Here is a 24,331-nt window from a genome sequence, read left to right on the forward strand (position 1 = left end):
TATGAACAAGGATTTGAGTTATGTTACTGCAGCATGGCAAAGCAACAGTGAGCTAAAAAGGGAAACTTCATGTAACATGGTATATTGTCCATTTTATTACACAGAGAAAAAAACATTCTATCATTTAGGTAATGGTCGGCTGTGCCCAAGTAGCATTTAATGCCTGTTGTAAATCCTAATATATTCAACAGTCTGGCATATGTCAGTACATTCTACTACATTCTTTGGATTTAATTAACTTTTCTATTTGCAGCATTGCTGCTCGTCTCTTCCTGTCTGTATGTGCCTTAAGGCAGATGTATAACACCACTGCTGTTAGTAAATGCCATTAAAATTTCAAACAAAGTTTCTCCTTAATTGAAAAGTTGCAAATGTCTGAGAGAATGTGCCACAGTTTTTCTGTGAACTTGGTTTTGGTGTCTTCGCATCATCATTGAATTCCTAAATAACTCTAAGAATTAGACATCAGAGCTTCAGTTTCCTTGTTCTTCTTTTGGTTAAAGGCACTGGATTTTTTTTTTAATTTTTTTTTTATCATGCTGCAAAATCACTTTAGATTTCACTTAAACATCTGAAATGTTTGAACTTCTTGTGCCCTGTGTCACTGGAAAAAAATAATTCCTAGAAGTGTGGGAACCCTGTGAAGAGGTACAGTTGTGGTTGAGGTAAGGAGGAGTGATGATAAATGGTTTGGGACACGTCTCCCGAACAGGACTGGACCTTCCCTTTCTGACTGAAGTCTGGCATCTCGTCAAACAAACACTCTTTGATGTTCTTGCCGAAAGAAGCCAGTGGAAGAAATTCAACCTACAGCATCTTTCTTTGAGGAAACAATATAACAGCACAAACAGAGAGAGAGAGAGAGACGAAAAGAGGGAGGGAGAGGGAGCCACCGACGGGCCATGTATGGTCGGATTTCATTCGTTTTGTTTTTTTTTGTAAGGCAACAGATACTAAAATCTTTTAAACAAGAAGAAATGTTGCTCGCTTTTATCCTCCAGCACTAAGGGTATAATGGGGCTTTGGAAATCTACAAAACACAAAGGCCTTATTGCATCACATCTGTGCTCAAACACAAAGACCCATATTTTATCCCCCCCAAAATCAGACCGCAAATGAACTGAATGTTAAAATTAGACTGTAAACAATAATGTTGTGCTTCGTGATCACGCAGGAGGAGAGAGACCAGACACATTTCTGCATGAAACCCACCTGCTTCTTTGTAGTCAGTTACATGTCCACAGCAACACATTTTATATAAATTTTCTGGTATTGTTGTTTCATTATTTACTTTATAATTCTGTTAACATTTTCTGGTGTTTTTCACGTTCTTTCCTGAAACACTAAACTGTGTTACACCTCCCATTTCTTGTGGGTTAAACTAATATCTAAGACATCACTTTTGTCAGTTCTGTACACTGCAAAATATTTGGTTACCATTTTTAGCCTCTTTCTTTATTTCTTTTGTTGTTTTTCATTCTTGTACAAATAATTCCTTGCAGGAATGTGTCCTTGGGTCTTTGCTTTTATGAAACTTTAGCTAGATTGAAGGAAAAAAGGTCAAATCGCCTGTCACTGATTCCTTTTTCTAAATTACAGAGTAAAAGGAATTTGACCCAGTTAATTAACGATGACACATTACAAGCCATTTTGCAATCCATGCTGAAAGCAGGTCAGAAGGTTACAGAGAATACAGACCACATGCACTGCAGAGAATAAAATAACTGCCAAACAGCAGTGGGTGATAAACACACCACATAAAGTACAATAGAGCAGAAACAAATTACTTTCAGCTCTTTTCTTCTCTTTGTTCTTTACTCATGAAGTTTATTCAACAAATTATTCAAATTATCTTTTGCTTCATTGTTTTTGTTTTCCCTTGGTGCCACCATGACGTTGATTTTTCTTTCTTTTTTTCTGCAGAGTTTGCTGTGAAGTACAAACAGTCAAATCCACTATAAGATGCAGTGAAATAAGCTCTGATGCTTAGTGCTGGTTAAAATCTTTCCAACTGAATGTTAGCAACATTAGCATTAGTATATTAGGAATGACAACTTACCAGAAGTAAAACCAGTAAAGCACCCCCTGGTGGCTGTCAGCATTATAGATCAGAAATCCCTCCATAGATATCTGTGTTGCCGATTGCTTTGTAGTTGACAGTCAAACTCCCTGCATAGGTAACTTTTTAAAGCATTGAACCTGTCATATATCTGGGAACAGTATTCTGTGCTGTCATTTGGCTGTAGTTCAGGAGGTAGAGCAGGTCACCTTCTGATCGGAAGGTTGGTGGTTCGATCGCTGGCTCCTCCAGTCTGCACGTCAAGTGTCCTTGGGCACGATACTAGCCCCAAATTGCTCTCTGTTACATCCATCGGAGGATGAACATGTGTGTAAAAGCACTAAGCTTAGAGAAAGTGCTTGTGAGATTGGGTGAATGTGGCTTGTTGTATAGAGTGCTTTGAGTACTCCAGGAGAGTAGAAAAGTGTTATATAAGAATCAGTCCATTTACCTGTGTGTGGTTATAGTCCTCACCACGTCTTTAGTTAGGGTAAGGGATAGGGCTTCGGTTTCTCTTACATATGTCTGTGCACCGGCTCATGTGAGCTAATGACAGGTTTCAAAGTGCAGAATCTAAAAAGCACAGCGTCTAAATTAGTCTTCAGTTTTAAATTTTGGTGCCTTTTTTCTCACACGGAGAACAACTTAGCTGTGAATTGAAACGCCTGTCCTCCATTGTGTTCATATATTTTGGCTACTGTTGTGTGACCGCAGCTTCCTCCTGTTCACTTGTTAACAGGAGGAAGCAGCACTATTCGTGACCCAAAACGGGTCACGAATAGTGCTGCTGAATCGCCCATTGTGTTGTCCTGCCTCTCTCACTCTGTCTCTATTAATCCCGTGCTCTCTCCACCACACCCCCTCTTGTCACTAACGTCCTCTTTTTCATTTGATTTAGACACAAATCTGTGAACTTCCTCAGAGCAAAATTTGATATCACCAGATCAACAGTTTTTAATAAAGGTGAAATAATAAAAGCAATCAGCATTAGATTACGTTTGAATTCAATTTAATAGAATTATTGTTTCTGTAATACGATATATTTTCTTAACTCTTATCTTGTCTAAGGTTTTTCTAATTTGCCTAAATGGAACAAATAAGGTCAAAGCAGTGCACTTTAAGTATGATGCATGCAAATATCAGGCATGGTAACACTGATATGGTAAATCATTCCTTATTGAGGTAGTTTGGAATTTCCCAGGAATAAAGCATATCTTATCTTATCAACAAATTAAACACACACTTAGTCAGTACTTGTGTCAACGCCAAATTTCAAAACATTGATTTGTTTAAAGCTCTTTTATCATTGTTTATTCAGCCACATACTGTGTATGTTTCTGTCCAGAATTTCTGTTAAATCAAAGTGATTTATTGTGATTACACTTGCCTGCAGTTTGACAGCTGTTGATGCAGGATTGCCAACTCTCACATTTTTGGTGTGAGACACCCGGTGTTAGGTTCTGTCTCACGCTGCCCAAACAAATCTGCCTTTGAATAGAGTCATTTCATCCAAAACTGGAAAATGTTCCCATCTGACCCTCAAGAATTATGTGATTATTTTCCAGTTGCTTTAGTATTTGTAATAAAACTATGGAACATTTTACTTACATACAAGTTTTCTTAACTATAAAGTCAAAGTACATAAAGGTGCATTGAAAATCATCAATTATTTTTAATTTTTCATAATTCAGCAAAAGAAGGGATAGTTATATTAAGCTCTATTAAAAAATTGCAATAAATCTTGCAATAGAGTTTCATGAAATAAGTTTTCATGACTGAGCACCTGATTCCAAGCCTTACATCATCTGGCATTATGCTAAGTATCAGATGCAATAATGTAAAGCACGCTGCCACTGGACTTGTGGAGACTGGAGTGACAAATCGCACTTCTCCATTTGGCAGTCCAAAGATGAGTCTGGGTTTAGTGGTTGCAAAAACTTGTCTGACTGCATTTGTTCCAAGTGTAAAATTTGGCAGACGGGGGATTATGATGTGGGGTTGTTTGTTGGGAGTTCATGCTCCCAACTTTGTGGGAACAGTTTGGAGATGGCTCCTTTCTGTTCCAACATGACCGTGCACCAGTGCAAAAAACAAGGTCCATAAAGACGTGAATGAGCAAGGTTGGTGTGGAAGAGCTTGACTGGCCTGACCTCAACCCCAAGACTGCGAGCCAAGCTACTCATCCAACAAACATACTCCTAACCCCTGTGGAAAGGCTTCCCGGAAGAGTTGAAACTGTTATAGCAGCAAAGGGTGGGCTGATATATTAAACCCTGCAGATTAAGAATGGGATGTCACTCGAGTTCATATGCATATGAAGGCAGACGAGCAAATACTTTTGGCAATGTAATATGCTTCATAATGTTCACCTCAATTTGAGGCCCAGTTTAGTGATATGTTAAGGATGCTATGATATACATGCATTAATAATTTAACAAAAGCTCTTTTTTCCTTTGTCTGCAGCTGGTCTTCTACTTGGTCGTGCAGACGTTGTACACTCTGGGTCACAGTCTGTCTTTAATTGCCCTCACAACAGGGTGCGCTATCCTCTGCCTATTCAGGTAAGACTGCATACTAAAATATTATTAAATCAGAACATGAATATAAAAAAACCAACAGAAAGTGAACATGAAATTAATTCCTGGAAAGCCGGTCAGTTTAATATGATAATTTAATTTGAATTTAAGTGAACAAGCACAGCTTTATGGCTATTTGTCCACATATTTGTATGTGTACATGTCCTTCTAGTTTTGTGTGGACACATATTGGCATAAAAACAAAACTGTGAGGGCATTTCTTTCATGTGAGCTATTATTTTAACTTAATATTAGATTCAAGTTTAGAGGAGGTTAAACTCCCCTCAAAGAAGCCACTAACTTTGGCTCTATAGTATTGTGAAGTTTAGCAGTTTAAGGAAAATTACATATATAAAACAGTACATATGTGGTATAAATCTGCAATTTCTATGAAAAAAGTTACAAAGAATACTTACTAAAATTTATACACATACAAGGATAGAATTTTATATGCATTGAAACAAATCTAAGACAGTCACATTGTCCAAGCCAAACAAAAGATAAAGAATCATTTCCTTGGTGTGACATATAATTACATGTGCTCGTGTGTGATTGGCTTGTACATTTTTGGATCTCAATGATTCGCTTTCAAATAAAACCGTGCAACTTTTTGGAAGGAGCCGTTTGCGTGTGGATTCCTGCTGTGACGAGTGGCTTCATAATACAATGAATGAAAGGGCCAAACAAAAGCAAATAAGTTAATTGTGTGAACCAGTGCAGTTTGTCCCAAGCTAGCATAATGCTGTTTGTTATTAATGGTTTCAGCATCTTCAGGTTCTAACTGTAGCATCTTTATTTAACATTTACTGCGCTATGCTACATTTCTTTCATTACTAATATATGTGCAGGAAGCTCCACTGCACCAGAAACTACATCCACCTCAACCTCTTCTTCTCCTTCATTCTGAGAGCCGTGGCGGTGTTGGTGAAAGACGACATCCTCTTCAACCGAAACTCGCACTGCTCAAACCAGCCATCACTGGTGAGGTCACCACCTCTGTCCTCAGCGAGCAGAGTCATATCCCGAGGGAGGCCAACAATGCAGCACTCAGTATAGAAAGCCACACACTCATGTGTTAACAGCACAACTGTCACAATGGGAAAAATGTTTCAGCGTAAAGCCTGACAAAGTTTAAAGCATGAAATAATAAATGGGAATTAAGTGTGCATGCCTCAGATATGAAATTAACATCTCAAACTGTCAAACGTTCTGCTGTGACAGTTTGTTTTTCTGATTCAAGTAATAATTTTTTGAAGATGGCTCTGCAGTATTTCTTGGCAGTTAGCCCATTCATGTGTTTGGTGAGACAACAGCAATCAGCCAGTCACGCATGCTCCCTATCTGCTTAGCTGACAGGGCCAGTAGCCTGCGTGCTTTCTGGTCCTTACACTGTGGAAGCATGCGGAACATCAAGGAGGAAGTGTGGACAAGAAGAAAAAAACCTTTGCTGCATGCACCACTGAGCAGCTTTCATTAGAAGGCAGGAGGGGTTAGGTTGTAATCTGGTACCCAGTCCTCCTAATACACCCGGGATATACAGTGAGCCACACAAACATGGGAGCAAATCCAAAAGCCTGAAAATCCTTAAAGCCTCTGTGGGGCAAACTCTGCACCATCTTCACTGTGTAATAGACCGTTTGGGCTGAATGAGTGAGCAAGAATATGTGAAACTGTGCTCTACTGTTGCACTGTTATTTTTATAAGTTAACCAGCACTGATGTGTATAGAAAAGCCTGCATTGCTGCCCAGTTTCATTGCCAAAGCATTGATAATACAATTTTGTCAAAGCTACAGGTGTCTCACAGATACTTGGTATCCCTGGCATTGGTGCTCTGGTGTATACAATTATGGTTATAGTCAGAGTGGTCTAACCTTGTATCCATGTGCTCCTTGGATAGTAGGATTTCCCACGTTGGAATGAGATTCTTCTGACTTTGTTGTGTTCTTACACTTTTAAAATTGGAACATGAACATAACTTGGGCATTACAAAGACAAGGATATTGTATTTTCCCCTTTGCTTTGCCTGATTAATTAGGATTTATTAGAACTACTATAAACTAGATCATTCTATTTGGATAGCAATTAATTGTTACGACCTAATACCATATTACAATGCACAGTGAACATTTGAATGGATTTGAATGGAATTTTATTTTATTTATTTATTTATTTTTTGTCTGTCCCATTTGGTTCTTTAGCCGTAAGAATTGTTGTCTGAAGACCAACAAGGATACCAAATTATTTATTTATATTTATTTTGCCAAATGGATCATCATGGCATTGCCGTATTGGTCCATTTGATCAACCTTTGTTGTTATTATTTATTTTATTTTCAGTTGTTACAGATGGGACAGACATGACTGGGGGATAGGAAAGAGAGGAAGGAAAAGAAAAACAGAAGGGAAGAGGGACAGTGAGAAAGGGCACTTACAAAGACAAAGAGAAAAAGAAAAAAAAAAATCTCCTGGATCACCTGTTGAGAGAAAAAGAAGAGAAAACAAGCAAAAAAAAAAACCAAAGCAACATACTAAACACAACACCATCATGTTAATCTAGCTAAGTGTGAACAGCAGTAAATACTAAATATTGAATGTTGTTGTGCAGCACACAGGACAGACAGCGCACGATGTGCTTTGAAGTAGCAGCTAAGAAAGGTGTAGTTTATGTCTACGAACAGTGAACACCCGTGTGCACACCCGTGTGGATCAGCGCGCTTGTATACAAAAGGTTTCTCCATGTAACGGTCTGCTAGAGGAAAAATTCCATTCATTTCTGAATGGAATTTTTCTGACAATCAATCAAATATTTATCTGCAATGTTTTTGTGTGACATCAGTAACTCTCGAACTTTGTTGTCATTGCCTATTTTGAGTTTTCATTACCCCAAGTCATGCAAAGGAGTATGCCTTACTGAGGCATTTTTAGTGCCTAAATCTAATCATGTTGCAAATAAAATCAAAAGTTGAGTTAAAATAAAATAAAACAAACTCAGAACTCTTTGTTTTCTGTCTGGCAAACTTGGCACTTAAACTGCTACCTCCTAACCTTCTATGGCGATGCAAACTTTCTCTCCCTCTAGATGAAGTCTGTTATCGCTAATATTCCTGCGGCCAATGCACAAAGCACCAAATGCATCTGACAGAATAACAATAGTTGATACTTTTGGATTAGAACACGCTGGATATTTCACCGATCTGCGCCGTTACCCTTTGCGTCATTCATAAATCTCAACTTAGGAAGACTGCTGCTTGTGACGGACAAAAGATAAAGGACAAAAATTGCAACCTGTTTCTGTTATTTAGTGTGTGCTCACTGTTGCACTTTACACATACTGATAAACACACTAGCTTTAAAATAGAAACACCACAAAGTATCATGCAGTTATACCTTCATGAAGGTAGGTTTTAATTCATGACTCTTGTATTAGTTTCAGCTAATAAACTGACAGCAAAAAGCTGACATCTGATACTCTCCTTGCATCAGTAGCTGCCTGACTCTTCCCTCATGACGTTCCTCCTCCACTCACCCTCATTGTCAGGGCACTCTGACCTTTATGCACTCATCTGCTTGGTGCTTGTGACGTCATAATCTGCTCTGGGTGAACTCTCTGACAGATCCAGTGGAAAAATGGAAATGTATACCCACATATCAGAATACTTATCCCACACTGTGCTCATGGTTAAAATCAACCGCATACATGCAGCAATACAATGTACAGTCAAGGCTGATATTATATAGTTTAAGTATACACAAAGCCTATTTAACATCTTTGTACTCTTTCTGTGTTCTTTTTAGGTGGGATGCAAAGCCAGCCTGGTGTTTTTCCAGTATTTCATTATGGCCAACTTCTTCTGGCTGCTGGTGGAGGGTTTGTACCTCCACACTCTGCTGGTTGTCATTTTCTCGGAAAATCGACACTTTATTGTCTACATGTTCATCGGCTGGGGTAGGTACATTTTCTTATTCTTTATTTGATTTTGAGTCAAATGGCCATGTGGGAGCTTTCACTCTGTTATAGCTGCAGGTTTAGCAGCTTATTTATGATTTTGATTTGATGCCAGAGCTCTCATTACTTTAGGCAGCATTAGGCAGCTATTTTAAGCAAATACGGCAAATGTTTTTTTCCTCAAATTCAACAATATCATGCTACATTTGTTTTCCTACAGCATCAAATTTGATATAATGCTTGGCTGAAAAGTTACCAGTTCACCAAATGGCTCAAGGTAAAGGAAGAAACTTCATATGTGCTCAAAGTGGTTTGGCTTCAGTTAAACAAGAATACAGGCTGGTTGGCAAACCACCAACAACCTCTTGTTGCTAGGGAAAAAGTACAAAGTAAAAGCTGTGCCTTACTGCTGAAGTTAACTGTGGCAGGGCGTGGTCAGCAGTGCCACTGCAGGGAAGGCGGATGCACCTGAGTGGTATCCACAATCATGGCTCGCCACATAAAATGGGTCCTGGTCCTGTCATTATGTTGTGGTTGTTGGTGATGTGTGTGTGGCTGCGAGCTCCAAAGCTGCAGCTGAGTGAAAAATAGCAACACTAAATAAAGATGCTGAAAAGCATGAAACTGTTGTCGGGTCTGCCGTGAATCATTTACGGCAGGGGTAGGCATCTCCAGTGTCGGTGTCCTGTAGGTTTTAGATGTGTTCTTGATCCAACACAGCAGACTCAAATTGCAGACTCAAATTGCTAACTACAAGACATGTTGAAGACAACATGTCTTGTAGTTCACCAGAGGCCTTGCAATGAACTAATCATTTGATTCAGGTGTGTTGACCAAAACCTGCAGGACACCGGCCCTCGAGGCCTGGAGTTGCCTACCCCTGATTTACAGTAACACATTTCAAAAGGTGTTACTGTGTCACACTCTTCACAGCCTCTTTTCTTCTTGATGAGTTGATTGCAAGTGTTTGCAGACAAATTGGGATCTTCCATACAAACTATAGGCAACTGCAGCAATCAAAGAAGTCACAAGAATTTTGAGATAACACCTGATATCTCTACCTGCAACCAGTTTCACTACTGACAGCAAGCAACCTCCAGCAGCTCCTCACCACGTTTCTATGACAACGACCATGTGCATTAGCTGATATTCGATTGTAATGGATAAGCAGTTGATCCGAGTCTAGTCGTGGCAAGTCGATCCAAGAAAGATACTAATGGAAAAGAGACCTTAGTGAAGTTGCATAATAATACCTTGAACTGAGCCTTTTTGCTGCTGCCTTCTTGGTATTTTAAAACCAGATGTTAGAAGAGATTAGGTCTGAGAAACTGAGAAACTGCCTGCTCATATGGTAATATGGGGAATGTTTGACATCATAAACTGAAAAGGAAGGAAGGTAATTTTCTCATAGAGTCCTGTGTAAAGGCGTCTTTTCCCCAGCAGAGAATTTCCCTCCTGCTGGCTATTAGTTTCCAGAAGCAATGTCCATCTTTTATTTCCATTTTTCCACCTCTGAAGGATGTCCATCTTTTATTTCCATTTTTCCTCCTCTGAAAGACAGTATAACAAAGTCTAGTTTTGAGCTTGATATGGAATTTATCAACAAACAATTAAAAGCCTTAGTATACACTGAAGCAATCTGTTTAGAGTCTTAAAACATGGCTGGAACTCACATTACTTTACTCAGAAAGATTAAATCGTAATGGATATTCCCGACTACTAGCAATAAAGAAAATAAGAAATGCGAGCAGGATGTGATAATATTTTCTATACTTCATGGCTGTTGACAGGAATCCCCACAGTGTTTGTGTCTGCGTGGGTGATAACGAGGATTTATCTGGAAGACACGGGGTAAGTGTAACAACCAGAGAGGGAGTTATCACCATAGAAACGCAGTCCAGGTTTGTTATTTATGAACTATATAAAGTCAGTTAAATATACATGGATTATATTTTACTAAATAGATTTACATTCTGACTGAATGTCTGTCTGCAATTTGTTTTGCTTCAAGTTGACATGTGACCATGTGTCATGCTCTCTCTGGAGCTGTTTATTATATTCTCCTTTAAAGGCTGACAGACGTTAGGCAGCTCCAGTTACATTAAAGAGAGGCATGCATTGGTATTCAACAGCCACTGCCTCTGTTTTTTTGTTAGGGCCTCAAATTGCATTTTATTGATTAGACTGTTATTCATTACCATGCAGGAATGGGGCCCAGTTTTTTCAAATAATAAGAGAAATATCTCACATGTCAAAGTGCACTTTATTGGATAATTTAGCTGACAGGATTTGCTTTGAGATGTCATCACAGGAACCTGGTGGCGTTTGGCTTTTGTTGCACATTATTGCAGCTGGCACTGCAGCTCATTATCTATGAGTCATGCCGTGTAGGCGTACTATAAAAACAAGCTTCTGAAACAACTCTATAACAATTACTGAGACAGGGTCTGATAGCAAAGGACAGTAAGGACATCACTCCAGAGTGTGAGGAGAATGATAATGAAATTTGTTAAGTTTTAAGTTCATTACCAAAGCCAAGAAGAAGACTGAGACTAAGTCACAACAGTGAGTCATTTAGTTTCCTTGACTTTCATTTTATTGAACCATAGCATCTGAATAACCAGAAAGCTTAAATATTTAATTGTTAGGACAAACTGTCATATTTAAATGTGTCATTTTACCCTCAAAGACACGCTGACTGTTAGAGAGTGAAGAGTTTGCTATTTGGTATCCGCTCGAGACCCAAGTGAACAAAATGGTGTTGGTCATAAGAACCATAAGAACATATACATTTTGTCAAAATACTCAATATTTATGGCATGCAATGGAGTCCATTGTGCAGATTTTTAATGGCCTGATTATGGGAGTGTTAACATTAATAATAAAGTGATAGATTGTCCTAAAGCAGATGGAAAGAAACTGTACCATGCAGTATTGGTCCTGATGGACCACAGCGTCCTGCCAGAGGATGTGATTCAAGGGAGGAGGAGTTGGAGTATCCCAGCACTGACTTCAGAGTTTAGGTTTCCTCAGCTGCTGCAGGAGGTGCATCCTCTGCTGTGGTTTTGTAATGAAGGAGCTGATGTTTTGCCTCAACTTTGAAGTCTTCACCTACAGTATCCACCAGGCAGTCATGCAGGCTTATGTTGGGCATGGGATCCTCCTGAAGTCCCCAATCATCCCCACTGATTTAACAGCACAGAGCTCCTGGCTGTTGTCTCTGAATTGGTCATAAGGTTGTCAATACCTCCTTGAGATGAGTTCGATGAGGGTGCTGTCTATTGTGAACTTCGGGAGTTTGACAGACTGGTGACTGGAGGTGCAGCGGTTGGTATGCAAGGAGAAAAACAGGGGAGAGTGTACACAGCCTTGGGGAGATCTGTTGCTAAAGATCTGAGAGTCTGATAGAAATTAAAGTCTACAGAAATACCCAGACATAAGTTACTGGAGGCCCATGTGCTGGAGCATGAAGTGCAGTGCCATGTTAACAGCATTGCTTAATTGGGGTACGGTTGTGGTGGGGTGGGGGGATTTGAGACAGGTCTGTAGTCATTCAGGCTTGTGATTTATCTAAAAGAACCTTGAGATTTCAAACTTGTACCCTTTTACATCCGTGAAAGCAAAAGAGATTGATTGGCACATTGGGGGCTCAGTTATAATATTGACACTGTCACTGTAAACTGGAATGCAGTTTATTAGCTGATCTATGTCCTACGTAAAGGTTTGGACTTTAAGTGAAGGTCACAGGACTGCCAGCAGCAGAAATGAGCTTCATTAGTAGAGATCAAACAAAGAGTTAGAATTATGCTTTTTCACTTCAAAAATGAGTCAGTAAGATGGGGTCTATTACCTGGTACTGTCTGGCTTCCTCCAAATTTGAAAAAAAATTACTAGTGCTCAAGTTAAGCAGTGAAGACCAGGTTCCTTCCATCTTATGGTACTTTCAGCAGTGATTCAACTATATTTATTGGTCCACTAGCACTTCCTCTGTTTTTTAAAATGCCCATTTTTTATTACTGTTATATATAATATTTACATAACTATTGCATTCATATTTTTGTGTGACCTTCAGGTGCTGGGAAACAAATGACCAACCCATACCCAACTGGGTGATCAATGGACCAATTGGATTCTCCATTATGGTAAGCCATTACTTTCATTTTTACCTGCAGATTTAAAAAAGCATTCAGTTGCCTAAAATGAAAAACTGGTTGATTATAAAAAACAAATACTGAAAACAAAGTGGAAAATAAATAAGTCCGTCATGTGAAACAATATCTGTCTTTGACCTTATTCACATTTTTTTTAAATCTGGTTTTGGACTATGATACAAAACCCTTTAGAAACCTATGGCATTGTTTCAGATCTCACTAGTACGATTTTCCAAATTCCCATTGATACATCCATATATCTTTCAAATTATTCCATAACATTCTACAGAAATGATCTGTATTTAAAGTACAGTAGTCTTTTAAAATCGGTCCTTTTCCAATTTCAGCTACACGTGAAGAAAAATAAAATGTATCAAGAAGACAGCGAACAGCATTACATGATGATATTACAGTCGTTTCTCCCGGTATACTTCACTAAAGCGTTATGGTTTGTGAGCCTTTTGATTTTAAGACCTTTTAAAACCTGAAAAAATGTCTTAAATAAATTCATACTCATGACCAAGCATTCTGTGTAATGTCCAAAAACAGCAGTGTGATGTGTTAGCACCTCATGTCTCAAGGTGTTAACTTCATAGGAATTCCCGCTGAGTGCATTCCTGCTGCCCTGCTGAGCGACAGCCCACCATAATCTCTTTCATCCTTTAAAGGCATACATGGATATAATATGGCCCGAGGGACAGAGGTGGCTCACAGACCATTTTATCCACTCTACAAAATCCTAAAGGATAATAAATCAGCTTCCCTCCCTCAATTTTTTTAAATCAGTATGTCTCAGGCATCAGTGACCTACAGCATGCAGTGCTTCATATCAGCCAACTGCGAAGATGTAGCCTAACTTAAATGTTCATATATATTCATAATATTTTAACTGTGACCAGTACCCATGTTATATGGTTGTAGGGTGCAGGGCAATTTCTGAGTACTGCACAGTCACCCCTGAGAAGATTGCGGCATATTGTCAACACACAAATACACCAGACGAACAAAGTAGCAAAACTTCTGTTTTTATAGATGTGGTCAGGCCAGCTGGCAGATACTTACTCTCTTAATTTCTGCACAGAGTCCTGTGAAAATCGTTTCTTTCCTCAGGACTATATTTTGTCAGCTTTTTCTGTCAAAGACATGATGAGAAGTGTGAGAGGGAAAATGTTTGCCTGCCAAAATGTCTGTGTTTGGGCTACAGCACCATAGGATCCCATTCATTCTGGACTGTTTCGCCTAAGGAACCAGAGGTCCAGAGAATGGGAGCTCTAGATTATATTAGAAGTTCTCTGATGATCGCCTTTTAGCTAGCAGGAAAAACATAACACTAAACATTAGAATAATGGCATTATGCAGCGATAGGGATATTTTGCTATTTTTTGCAAAAATATGTCCATTTGTAATGTTTAAAAAAGATCTGACACAACAGAAAATAACTGTAACAGAAAAGAAGTGCAGTCTGTTTTTTTCACTTATTTAAGGAAGAACTTTATACATTTGCCTAACAAGCAAAAAATCTCTGTTCAATGATGAGACACAAAGCCCTTATTTTTTTAAAAAAGAATAAAGTAGGCTGCTTTTTTATTTAGAACAAGGTCTTCCTGTTTTAAATTGCGTTTATATCATAACCTCCTATTTCTTGGATTTGGTGGGTGGCAAAGTATCGAACACAGCAAAATAAAAATCACCCCTTATGGATTATAAGTTATTTTTTCACTCCCCCCAAGGTAAACTTCATTCAGTTCATCTGCATCATTCGGATCTTAGTTCAGAAGCTGAGGTGTCCTGACGTGGGCGGCAATGACCAATCACAGTACAGGTAGGATTTGATTTGATGCTTCTTTGTGCTCTGCCTTCCTGGAGTCTAGTTTTGTTATATTTTCATTTTTCTTTCAACATGCATTTAAAGACAAGTTAACAAAAGGTGACAGGTTGTGTCAACTGTTATGTCATCAAGTAAATGACACCTGCTCAGTCAGTAAAAGCTGCTGTGGATAAAAGAGTCAGCTAAATGCTTCAAAGTATAAAACATGATCATCTGAGACACCAAGAACATTTTTTATCCTCTAGTATTGCTGACTGAGATAAGAGTGACGCTAACGCTCATTCGACAAGACAGCGTTTTATGATGCTGCTTTTATGAAACGAGGGGGAACCTTTGCTCCTTTATGTAGCCACATTTTCTCTGCAGTTTAGTGTCTGTTTAAGGCTTTGCTTTGTTTAATCTTCAGGCAGTTTTCCTCTCCGGTGAAATCTTACTCGTGCTGAGCTGTCAGGTATTCTTCATGTCCACAGGGATCCACGATTTAGTGGCGAGAGGTGGTGGGTAAGCCCAATTTGTTTCACTGCAGGATCTCTTGTTGGCGTAGGTGAAGACTGAGCTGACACTTGACAGCTTGGGAGTGATGCAGGAAAAGAGGATTTTACCGTTTTCTGTGGGAGTGTGCTGCATGAGCAGTTTGATTGTCCGCTTGTATCCTAATGCCATGCGGAAAAGTGCAACTTTTCTTACTTACTTTTTGAGATTTCCACTGTTGAGAGGCTTTGCCCAACAATGTCAATTTATTTTTATATGAGGTTTTCTATGAACTAGGAATTGTATCCAAGAAAGTTCCTTAAATGAGCCAAACTGATGCCAAACAGCCAACAAAGTGTAGTGAACAGATCCTTGATTTATGTGGAGCAGCAGTGCTGAAGATGTCAACACAAAAGAAGGTTGATGACAAAATTTTACGAATTTATTAAAGTCCTACAAAAATGTGACAAGTCAAAAAAGAGGAATGTGCATACAATAAATACACAAGAAATAGAATAACATATATTATAAATAAAATAATAAATAAAGACAAATTAGCAGAGGTCTTTCAAGCATGTCCAGCCAGGCGGAGACTCAGGAGCAGAACTGGGAAACACTACAACTGACTGGTTTAATTGGCTTGGGAATACTTTGGTATTACCTTGGAAATAAATCCATACTCATGAGCAAGCGTGGTGTTAGAGCACGGATGGATGGGTGCATTTAGTAGTCTGATTGCAGTGGGATGTAAAGAGTTTTTGGAAAGATTACTTCTGATATCAGATTTGTTGATGGTGTGAGCCTCCCAGCAGAACCCTGGACAGCAGATACAGCGAGTTATCTCAATTCAAGAGAACAGTTCGAGCTCAGTTTTAAAAAAGTCCGACAGGCTTCTTTGTTTATGTCCACATAAATCTGTGACTTTCCACCATTTGAGCTTTGAACTGAAGAAGCTTCAATGAGAGGTAAAACGTCTTCAAGCAACTTAAATAAGTCCAGACGCTTTTCTTTCCAAGCTCCTTAGATCTTTCCACTGTTTCACTGTCTCACATTACAATTGGATGTATTTTTATGTTTCACACTGAGACAGCAGAAAGAGTGAATACAGAGGCTTGTTTTTACAGGCTGTAAAGCCCAGGTGAGCAGAGTTTGCCGAAGTATGTTTGGACCCCCTACAAAAGAATCTGTGTCAGACAAATTAGGCACGCTAGTCATCCATGTTCATCTTGTTGATGAACAATTAAAAGAAAGACTGCACCATATCTTATTCTTAAATTGTATCATAAAATAATTGTATATGACTGTTTCTCTCTCAGGAGGCTGGCCAAATCCACACTCCTGCTGATTCCTTTGTTTGGCATCCACTATGTGGTCTTCGTGACTCTCAGTGAATCCATCGCAGAAGATTATAAAATATTTTTTGACCTTGCCCTTGGATCTTTTCAGGTGCTGAACAATTGTCTTTCACCTTGTTGATCCTTTAAAGCAGCGATTCTGAAACTTTTCTGAAAAAAAGTTTACTTCATTAAGTGTTTTTTTTTTAGGGTCTGGTCGTGGCCATTCTCTACTGTTTCCTGAACAGTGAGGTAAGTTATCAGGTGAAGTGATAAAATACAAAGTATGGATTTAGTCATTTTAATGAGCAGTCAAATTGATTAAACAGTAAAACATTTGAACGAAAGTGAGTTCTGGGAGGCAAATTAGAGAACCTCTTGAAATCTAACCATTAATGTTTCTATACTCAACTGATAGTGTGCCTGTTTAGCTCAATTTTGTCACTCTTTCATAGAAACATTTAATAAGCATCAAATTAAATTTGTTGGAGCTAAAATGTTTTCCAACATTTCAGTGTTTTCCTTATATTAATTTATTAAAAAGTGTTTAAAATTAAAATCTGCAAAGTGTTGATTGCTGAGTGTCCTTCTTCTATCTGCCAGTCAGACTCCATTCATTAGTAAACTTAGCTACACTGTGTCAGCTGAATTTGTTACACATTTTGACTTTATGTAAAATCATTGGCTGTATCATGATGTGTTCCATTACATTACCATAAATACTGGTGAGTGGTGAATTTGACAGATGGAGGAAGTTCTGCTCAGTCAGTTAGAAGCTGCCTGGGATCCCAAATAATTACTGTGCATGTAACTGATATGTGTGATTAATATTTGGAATGAGGTAGTGATTGAACTGTAGGGAGGTTTTATGTTCTTCATGGATACTCATGGAGAATATGGAGAAAAACAAAGATGAATGGCAGATATCAAAAAGGAGGAAAGTATTTATAGATTTAAGATGGCACTCAACTGGATACAAAATGACAAGGAAGCATCTTTTCCTTGTTCTTTTCCTAAAGTGGAAGGTGCTCATTGATGCAAATGCTGAGAAAGATTTTCTAAATTTGGTCTCACAGCATCCTTCTTGCCACCATTCTGCAGCCCCGAGCTCCAACAGAAATTAGGGAATGGGAAACTGAATTTTCCACCAACTAAGCAGGCTGATTTATCCTGGCTTAAAACCCAGTGCTGTTACTGGTGGATTGTTTTAATAAAAATATTTGTCACATACAACACAAAGTGAAATGCTTGTGTCCTGAACTGCGGACAGGCTGCAGACATAGCCGCGCCACTCCAGGGCTGGTTTTCAGCATAGGGGGTCTAGGTATGACCCTTACTAGATACCAGATCGGAATTGAACTTATGACCCTTGCTCCTGAGGTGTGTAGTCGTACCACTACACTATCCAGCTGAATCTGCGTTTTAGAATTTAGAAATGAAACAGCTGTTTCTGTTTAATGTTTGAGCTTTTCTTTTCTTCTGTTTGGAACTGCAGCTAAAAATGTGTCTTTCTGCCCTCCTGCTTACCTCAAACAAACATTATAAGCAACCAGTAAATGTACTGCCAATGCGAAAGAATTAAAAAATATTTAAATCTGGATATATTTTTACTCACTTTCATCACGACATGATAAAATTCATCATCACTTCAAATAAATAAAGGCTGTGTCTCCCATTTTTTAGTATCCGCCAGAAGTAGCAGATGAGATGCATTGAAAACCTAATTGGATCACGTTTTTAGCTATATTGGTGTTTAGTTGATCCAAATGATTTAATTTTTTTATTTTACCTGTTTCTGAAGGTTCAAGGTGAGCTAAAAAGAAAATGGCGGAGCATGTGTCTGAACTGTCGTCTGAGCAGGAATCGCCACAACAACACCTTCGCCTCCAGAAACGGTTCACAGCACATGGTGCAGTTTCACAGCAACTCCAGAACCCAGTCCATTCTGCAGACAGAGACCTCGGTGCTGTGAGAACACGAGGGTCCTGATCTACACACAAACAAACACTACAAAGACACAAAAAAATGCAGTCTTAAGATTGACCTGGGTCGAATACTTTTACAAAGTTATTAGAAAAATACAAAAAAAGAGGAAAAAGTAGTACTTTGAGATGAAGTACCACATGGGTGGGACCTGCACATCATTGTAGTGCAGATTTTGGTTTTAGCTTTACAAATCTCTGCAAGCCTTCAAGTTTCTCATTAGTGGATCAAAAGCTTTTCAGATCTGTCCAGTGAGGTTTACTGTGTTTGCTGCTAAGAGCCTTTTTTTTTTTTTTTTTTTTTTTTGCAGTCTTTATGCTATGATGTCAGCTGCGTGAGCAGAGAAAAACTTGTGCAACGTCCTTATACTGTTTTTCCTGGAGCTTTGTGCATGGATGAGATATAAAATGTGTATACTTGTATGTTGCATGCATTAAAATCTATATTTTTGAACAAACATATACGTGTAATAGAAACAGCAGGATCTAGGTGCTGCAGACTTTAAATTGGCACTTGCAAAAAATGCAACAAAAAAAAACAAAAAACAGAACCATTTTTGCTGTCTTTAACAGAAAGGATAACAGGTGATTGTTTAAGTATACAAATCTTTATATAACTGTTGCCTGCTGTGTGATTTAACACCGCTGGTAATACTGTGCTGCAGTCTTACCAGCTGTCATTTTGGAGCCATGTTGTAAAATATAATAGATTGGCTATGGCAAACCTTGCAATACTTTTTTGTTTGATACTGACCTAAAATTCATGGTAGACGTGTCAGGATTTAGTTTCCAGAACGTGCATGCTGTATGCAATAACGCAGCAAAGTGACAGTCCTGTCATTAGATCCCGCAAAACTACTCACCTTAGTTCTTTCTTATATGTTTTCCATCCTTTTCCATGTGCCTCCTGTGTTCTCCCAGCCTGTATCGCAGGTGTCTGTGTGAGTATGTTCCTCACCCTGTTTCACTTTAATCCCTGCTTTGAAAGAATGTTCTTAATGTGGTCGATTTTAATTCCAATCTTTTTTAATTTCCTGTTCTCATTATTGTCTTGATTGAGTCCATCTGTTCCCTCTCCATGGTGTTTGTCTTAGAAAAATAGACTCTTAGCCTCCAAATGTTCTCCTGTTGTTTGGTGCTCCTGGCTGGCTGTCACTCTGTAAAGCACCTTAAGTTATCAAATTCCTGATTAAAGCCTCTTGTGTTTCGCCACCCTCCTGTCAGTTGCTGTTGTGTCTGCATACTGGGTCCGAATGGGAATATTTCCAAAATCTGTGACAAATGCTGGCGTCCAAACACAACTTTAACACAGCATTAGCTTCCAGTACCAAGTCATTGTTGTTGCCTTTTTACCACAGCTGTCTCCAAACCCAAATTTGGGCATATGTTATCCCTTTTGGAGAACATGGGTAATACATTTATTATAAAAAATAGAAAAACTTGGTTAGGTAAAAAAAAAAAATCAATTTGTAAAAAACTGATTTGTAAATATTTTTCTAAACATTAGGTTTTACTTATAGTGTCTCTAGCTGTTCTTTTAATAAGCTTCTCCTAGTTTCTTTCAAACCATTTCACATAAAGGTCAGTTTTAATGATAGATTTTTTTACAAATATGCAGGGAAAGGTGACAACTTGTCACTTCAGTGAATCATTTACTGGTCCACAGTGGCCACACCCACCCATTTGATACTTAAAGTTACTGGTAAGAATAAAAGCATTTTGACCCAGGTCAGCATATGAGCTCAGTGTTTCTGGGCTTATGGTTAGAAAAAAACAAAAACACTGGTAAACACAGGGTTGTTTTGTACCCATTTTAAATCCAAACTGTTCTCCAAAACACTTACATTTTTGATGCACAATCAACAAACTGCTGTCACTGAGAAGTCCTGAGCATGCTCCAAACTCTTCATCCATGCTCTGATGGTTTTGACACAGTGTTCGGTGACCTGTTCTAAAGACACAACACAGGTGAGCACTTGGAAGATGTCATTTAATTAACAGGAGATCTCAAGATGGTGTGTTCGTGAGAGCCTGTGTTGGGAAATAATGATGTCTTTAAAATGACTTACATAAACGCAGGTTTATATGATAGAAAATCGGTTCAAAACACGTGTCATTGGCTTCAGCAGAAGAATCTCCAGGCCGTCACCACTTAATGCAGAAGTGCCTGGTGCATACAAGTAAATATGAAATGTTTTACTTTATGTTGGTTTTATTCATGCAGCCAGTGTTTTGTGGTAGTTGCATGAAATCCTCAGTGTTTGCCTCTCTTTGATTGCTTTTGGTAAACGGCTGTTAATGTGTGATTTCTTGTAGATTCTAATTGTATATTTTGTCAAGACAAAATGCGAAAAAATGAAAACTTTTGCTTTTTGCAATGTGCTATATTTTTCTTTAACGTGTTGTATTTAATGGTCAGCACAATACAAAAAGTTCTGGTGACACTTGATTTAAGGCATACAGAATTATTTTTAGTAGTTTCCTCTTCAAACCTTTAATTTAAGTTTTTTCAGTTCTTGCATTGTGTCTCAAAATATAGTTAATAAAATACACATAAACATCGAGGTAAAGTCATACTTGCAGCAGCAAATAATCTGGTCCATAAAATTTGAAGAACATAGAAGGAGATCAGATATTTGTCCAAACTTGAGTCAATGTGTTTTGCAGGGTAAAAACACTGAGCCAGAGAAGAGTCTTGAAATTTCCCTGTTTTGTTATTAAAGCGATTATTATTTATTACATTTTCATGGTATGCTCTGCATATCAGCAGATGACACAAAATACTATATATTACATTACTAGTAATGTATGATGCTTTACTCTTTCAAGGGTTATTTTGGGGATTTTATTCATGCTTTTAATTTATGGGAACTTACTAGACAGACAGGGAGATGCCTAAAGAGAAGACTTGCAGCATGAATTCAGTGTCTATGGTGCAAATGGTGCTTTGTTAAAAATTTGGAAAGGAACAGAAAAGGAAATGACAAAAAAAGAGGGGGCAAAAAGATAAAGCATGTATGAATAGTATAGATAATGACTACTGTGTTCTTCATGGTAACATGTCTTTGTAGTTTCTTAGTAATCCACTTCATGGTAGTTTTAAGTACTTGGAATTAGTTACCTTGGATTACTGGATTACTTTTTGGTTTGTGAAAAAAAATATCATCCCTCTGTTTCATCATTGTCATCCACCTACAACCAGTCAGATGCATGGTACAACAAAAAGAGCCAGCTCAACAGGACAGACTCATCTGTGTCTGTGACAGGAGTAAAATAGGCGTCTGTGTCTACTGTAAACAGTACGCACTAAACAGTGGTGGCGGCTTAAAACACCAGGTCTCAGTAACCTAGAATGCAGTCTTGAGAACTCCACCAGGCAATTCAACCCACACTCCCAACTCAACCCAACAAGCGTCTTGAAAGAGAGATGAAATGTCCTCACAAACCAAAAAGAGACTGCGTTGTGAAGTTGTGCTGTAAAGTAACACAGCAATCATTTAGTCTAAGATATTTATTAACAGTTTTAGTAGCAGGTGGGTACAGGTGTCCATACTAAGGTTTTAGCTCCGCTGCTGCTGATTTTGTCAAAAAATGATTTGGTCCTTAAACAGAAACTAAATAAGTAAATGTTCCCACTTAAGAAGCTATACCTGGTCATGTTTAAATAACGATTTAAATAAGTGATCATCTATTGAAATCAATGTAGATTAATTTAACTAAACAACTTGTTTAATTGTACAGAAATGTCATGTAATTTCAAAACAAAGCTGTTGCCTTAATGAAAGTGTTACCAAGTACCTTAAAAAAATGTCACTATGTTACTCAGTGTGTCATTTAACATCTATGTGACTACAAATGATTGAGAGTCTACAAAACCATATACAACACACAGTGTTGGTTTGCCGAGTGAATTCATGTTTAATGTTGACTGACGTGATGCTACGAATCATGTCGATTGAACACATGTATTTGTACTTAGACACCATGAATGTCATGCAAAAGATGATTGATAAAGGCTACCATTGTAAGCATTGCACTGTGTGAATGTAACTCTCTGGAAATTTGCATTTTATTTAATATTGCTTGTTTTTCTCTCCACCTTAATAATAGGAACATGATTTCTGAGTTGTAACATTTAATTACATTGAAAATTCTAGACACTTGGGCCAAACTTGTTTGCAGTTCAAAATCATTTGAAGTCACTGGAGTTGGCTTTATCCATTTCTTCCTTAAACTAATCTGAACCAAAACCATTCAAAAGCTTGCAAATTGTGTAATCATCATTGTTACTAATAGCCCCAAGTGATTCAAAGACTCTGAAACATTCCTTTTAAAATCTTTGAACCCATTATAGTATCTACACCAGCCCAGACCTCGAGAGCTTCGGTCCTGCAGATTTAAGATCTGCATCCCTACTCCAACACAGCTGAATGAAGTGGTTGAATTACCTCTTCAGCATGCCATCAAGTTTGGCAAAGGCCTGGTAACAAGCCATTCATTCGATTCAGTTGTGTTGGAACAAGGATGCATCTTAAAGATGAAGGAGAGTAGCTCTCGAGGACTGAAGTTGGAGACTCCTGATCTACACAATCTAAAGCGTATCCTAGCAGTTGGTGGCTCCTTCAGTGCTGATACCATCTTCATCTCAAACAGGAATGAGCCTAGCTGTATAAATGTTGTGAAGCTTTTATTCCATCTGAGAACAGTAGCTACTGGCCTTATTGTAATTTATTCATTTTAGAGTCTAACTCAAGGCCAGTTCATGGTTTCCATGTTGAAGAGGGTCCACATAGCCAGCTGTGAAGAAGTTCAAGCACAGCCCAAATTTTGGGACGTCAGAGGGAGACAACTGAATATGTGCCAAAAAACTTACATAAAAACCTGGTTTGCGCACCACATATATTTCCACCATGTATATTTTATTGATGACTCTTCCACATCTTGTTTTTGGTTGCTATTTGTGTGTGTGTGTCTTTCTCTTTTAGCAAGATTGCACATAAAAAACAGGTGCTGCACCCTTACACCATCAAAAGGTTAAAATTTGATGTGTTGGCTTCTTCAGATCACACAAAGAGTGTACTTTATGGTATCATTTTATGGCATATTACATTTTATAATGAACTTTAAAAATATCCAGCCTTCACCATATTCACTATAGACTCCTTTTCTAGTGCACATGACATGTTCAGATCTGCTTGTTTGAGTTTAGTCTGCAGAAACCATGAATTGGTCTTTACCTTTACTTGTTTTCTTATATGGGATCCAAATGTACCAACTTATAAAACCCCATGTTCACTAAAGGCAGTTCTCCATTATGCTTCAAAAAGCCCAAAAGAAGATTCCTAAAATGTTTTCAAGCAGCTTCTCCTTCAGCACATTTCAAATGCAGTGTTGCCAAAATTATTGTTTTTAGCCTATTGAAAACTCTTTTGCAGCTCATTGTTGATTGATGTGGTTGGAAATTAGTGACTGTTTTCTTTTAAAAGACATCCGAACATGTGACAAGGACATTGAAATGGAAGCACAACTTGAATGAAAATTTAAAAAATAAACAGATTCTGTGCACTGCTTTCTTCGCTTCTGGTTTATTTAGTCTTTTATAAAGTTTAGCAGTTGAAGGTTGATCAGAACAAAGCAATATTTGTTTAAAACAACTTTGGTTTCTCGCAGTGGACGCTTACTTAGCTAACAAGTAAACACACCATAACAAGCTTATGAAATCCTGGGTTAGTCCTGGGTTACACTCTTTTTAATATATATATTTAGTGCAAGGGTTATTAAAATTCTAATTGGGGCACACTGTCTTGATGTCTTGGAAATATCAGAAGCTAATCCAGACTGACGGACTCAGTTCCTGTGTGGTGTTGGTAAAGGTATGTAGTCTCGAACTGCTCTTTTATACGTTGCTAAAATCTGAAAGCTGCAATGAAGATGAATGTTTGTTTGAGTTGGTTAGTGATATTATTGTCAAAACAAACAGACTG

General features: G+C 38.2%; 1 protein-coding gene across 1 annotated transcript in view; it reads left to right on the forward strand.

The window, feature by feature from the left end:
* Positions 1-23,908, forward strand: part of LOC134616529 (vasoactive intestinal polypeptide receptor 2-like) — a 71,951-nt gene extending 48,043 nt beyond the window's left edge. Inside the window, exons 5-13 of the mRNA XM_063461383.1 lie at positions 4,523-4,620; positions 5,484-5,616; positions 8,431-8,581; positions 10,372-10,432; positions 12,654-12,723; positions 14,463-14,554; positions 16,348-16,477; positions 16,576-16,617; positions 18,167-23,908. Of these exons, the coding sequence (XP_063317453.1) occupies positions 4,523-4,620; positions 5,484-5,616; positions 8,431-8,581; positions 10,372-10,432; positions 12,654-12,723; positions 14,463-14,554; positions 16,348-16,477; positions 16,576-16,617; positions 18,167-18,337 (948 nt within the window). The 3' untranslated portion in view covers positions 18,338-23,908. The remainder of the gene's footprint in view (positions 1-4,522; positions 4,621-5,483; positions 5,617-8,430; positions 8,582-10,371; positions 10,433-12,653; positions 12,724-14,462; positions 14,555-16,347; positions 16,478-16,575; positions 16,618-18,166) is intronic.
* Positions 23,909-24,331: the final 423 nt, after the last annotated feature.

The sequence above is a fragment of the Pelmatolapia mariae genome, linkage group LG18 (assembly GCF_036321145.2).
Source record: "Pelmatolapia mariae isolate MD_Pm_ZW linkage group LG18, Pm_UMD_F_2, whole genome shotgun sequence".
Taxonomy (NCBI): Eukaryota; Metazoa; Chordata; class Actinopteri; order Cichliformes; family Cichlidae; genus Pelmatolapia; species Pelmatolapia mariae.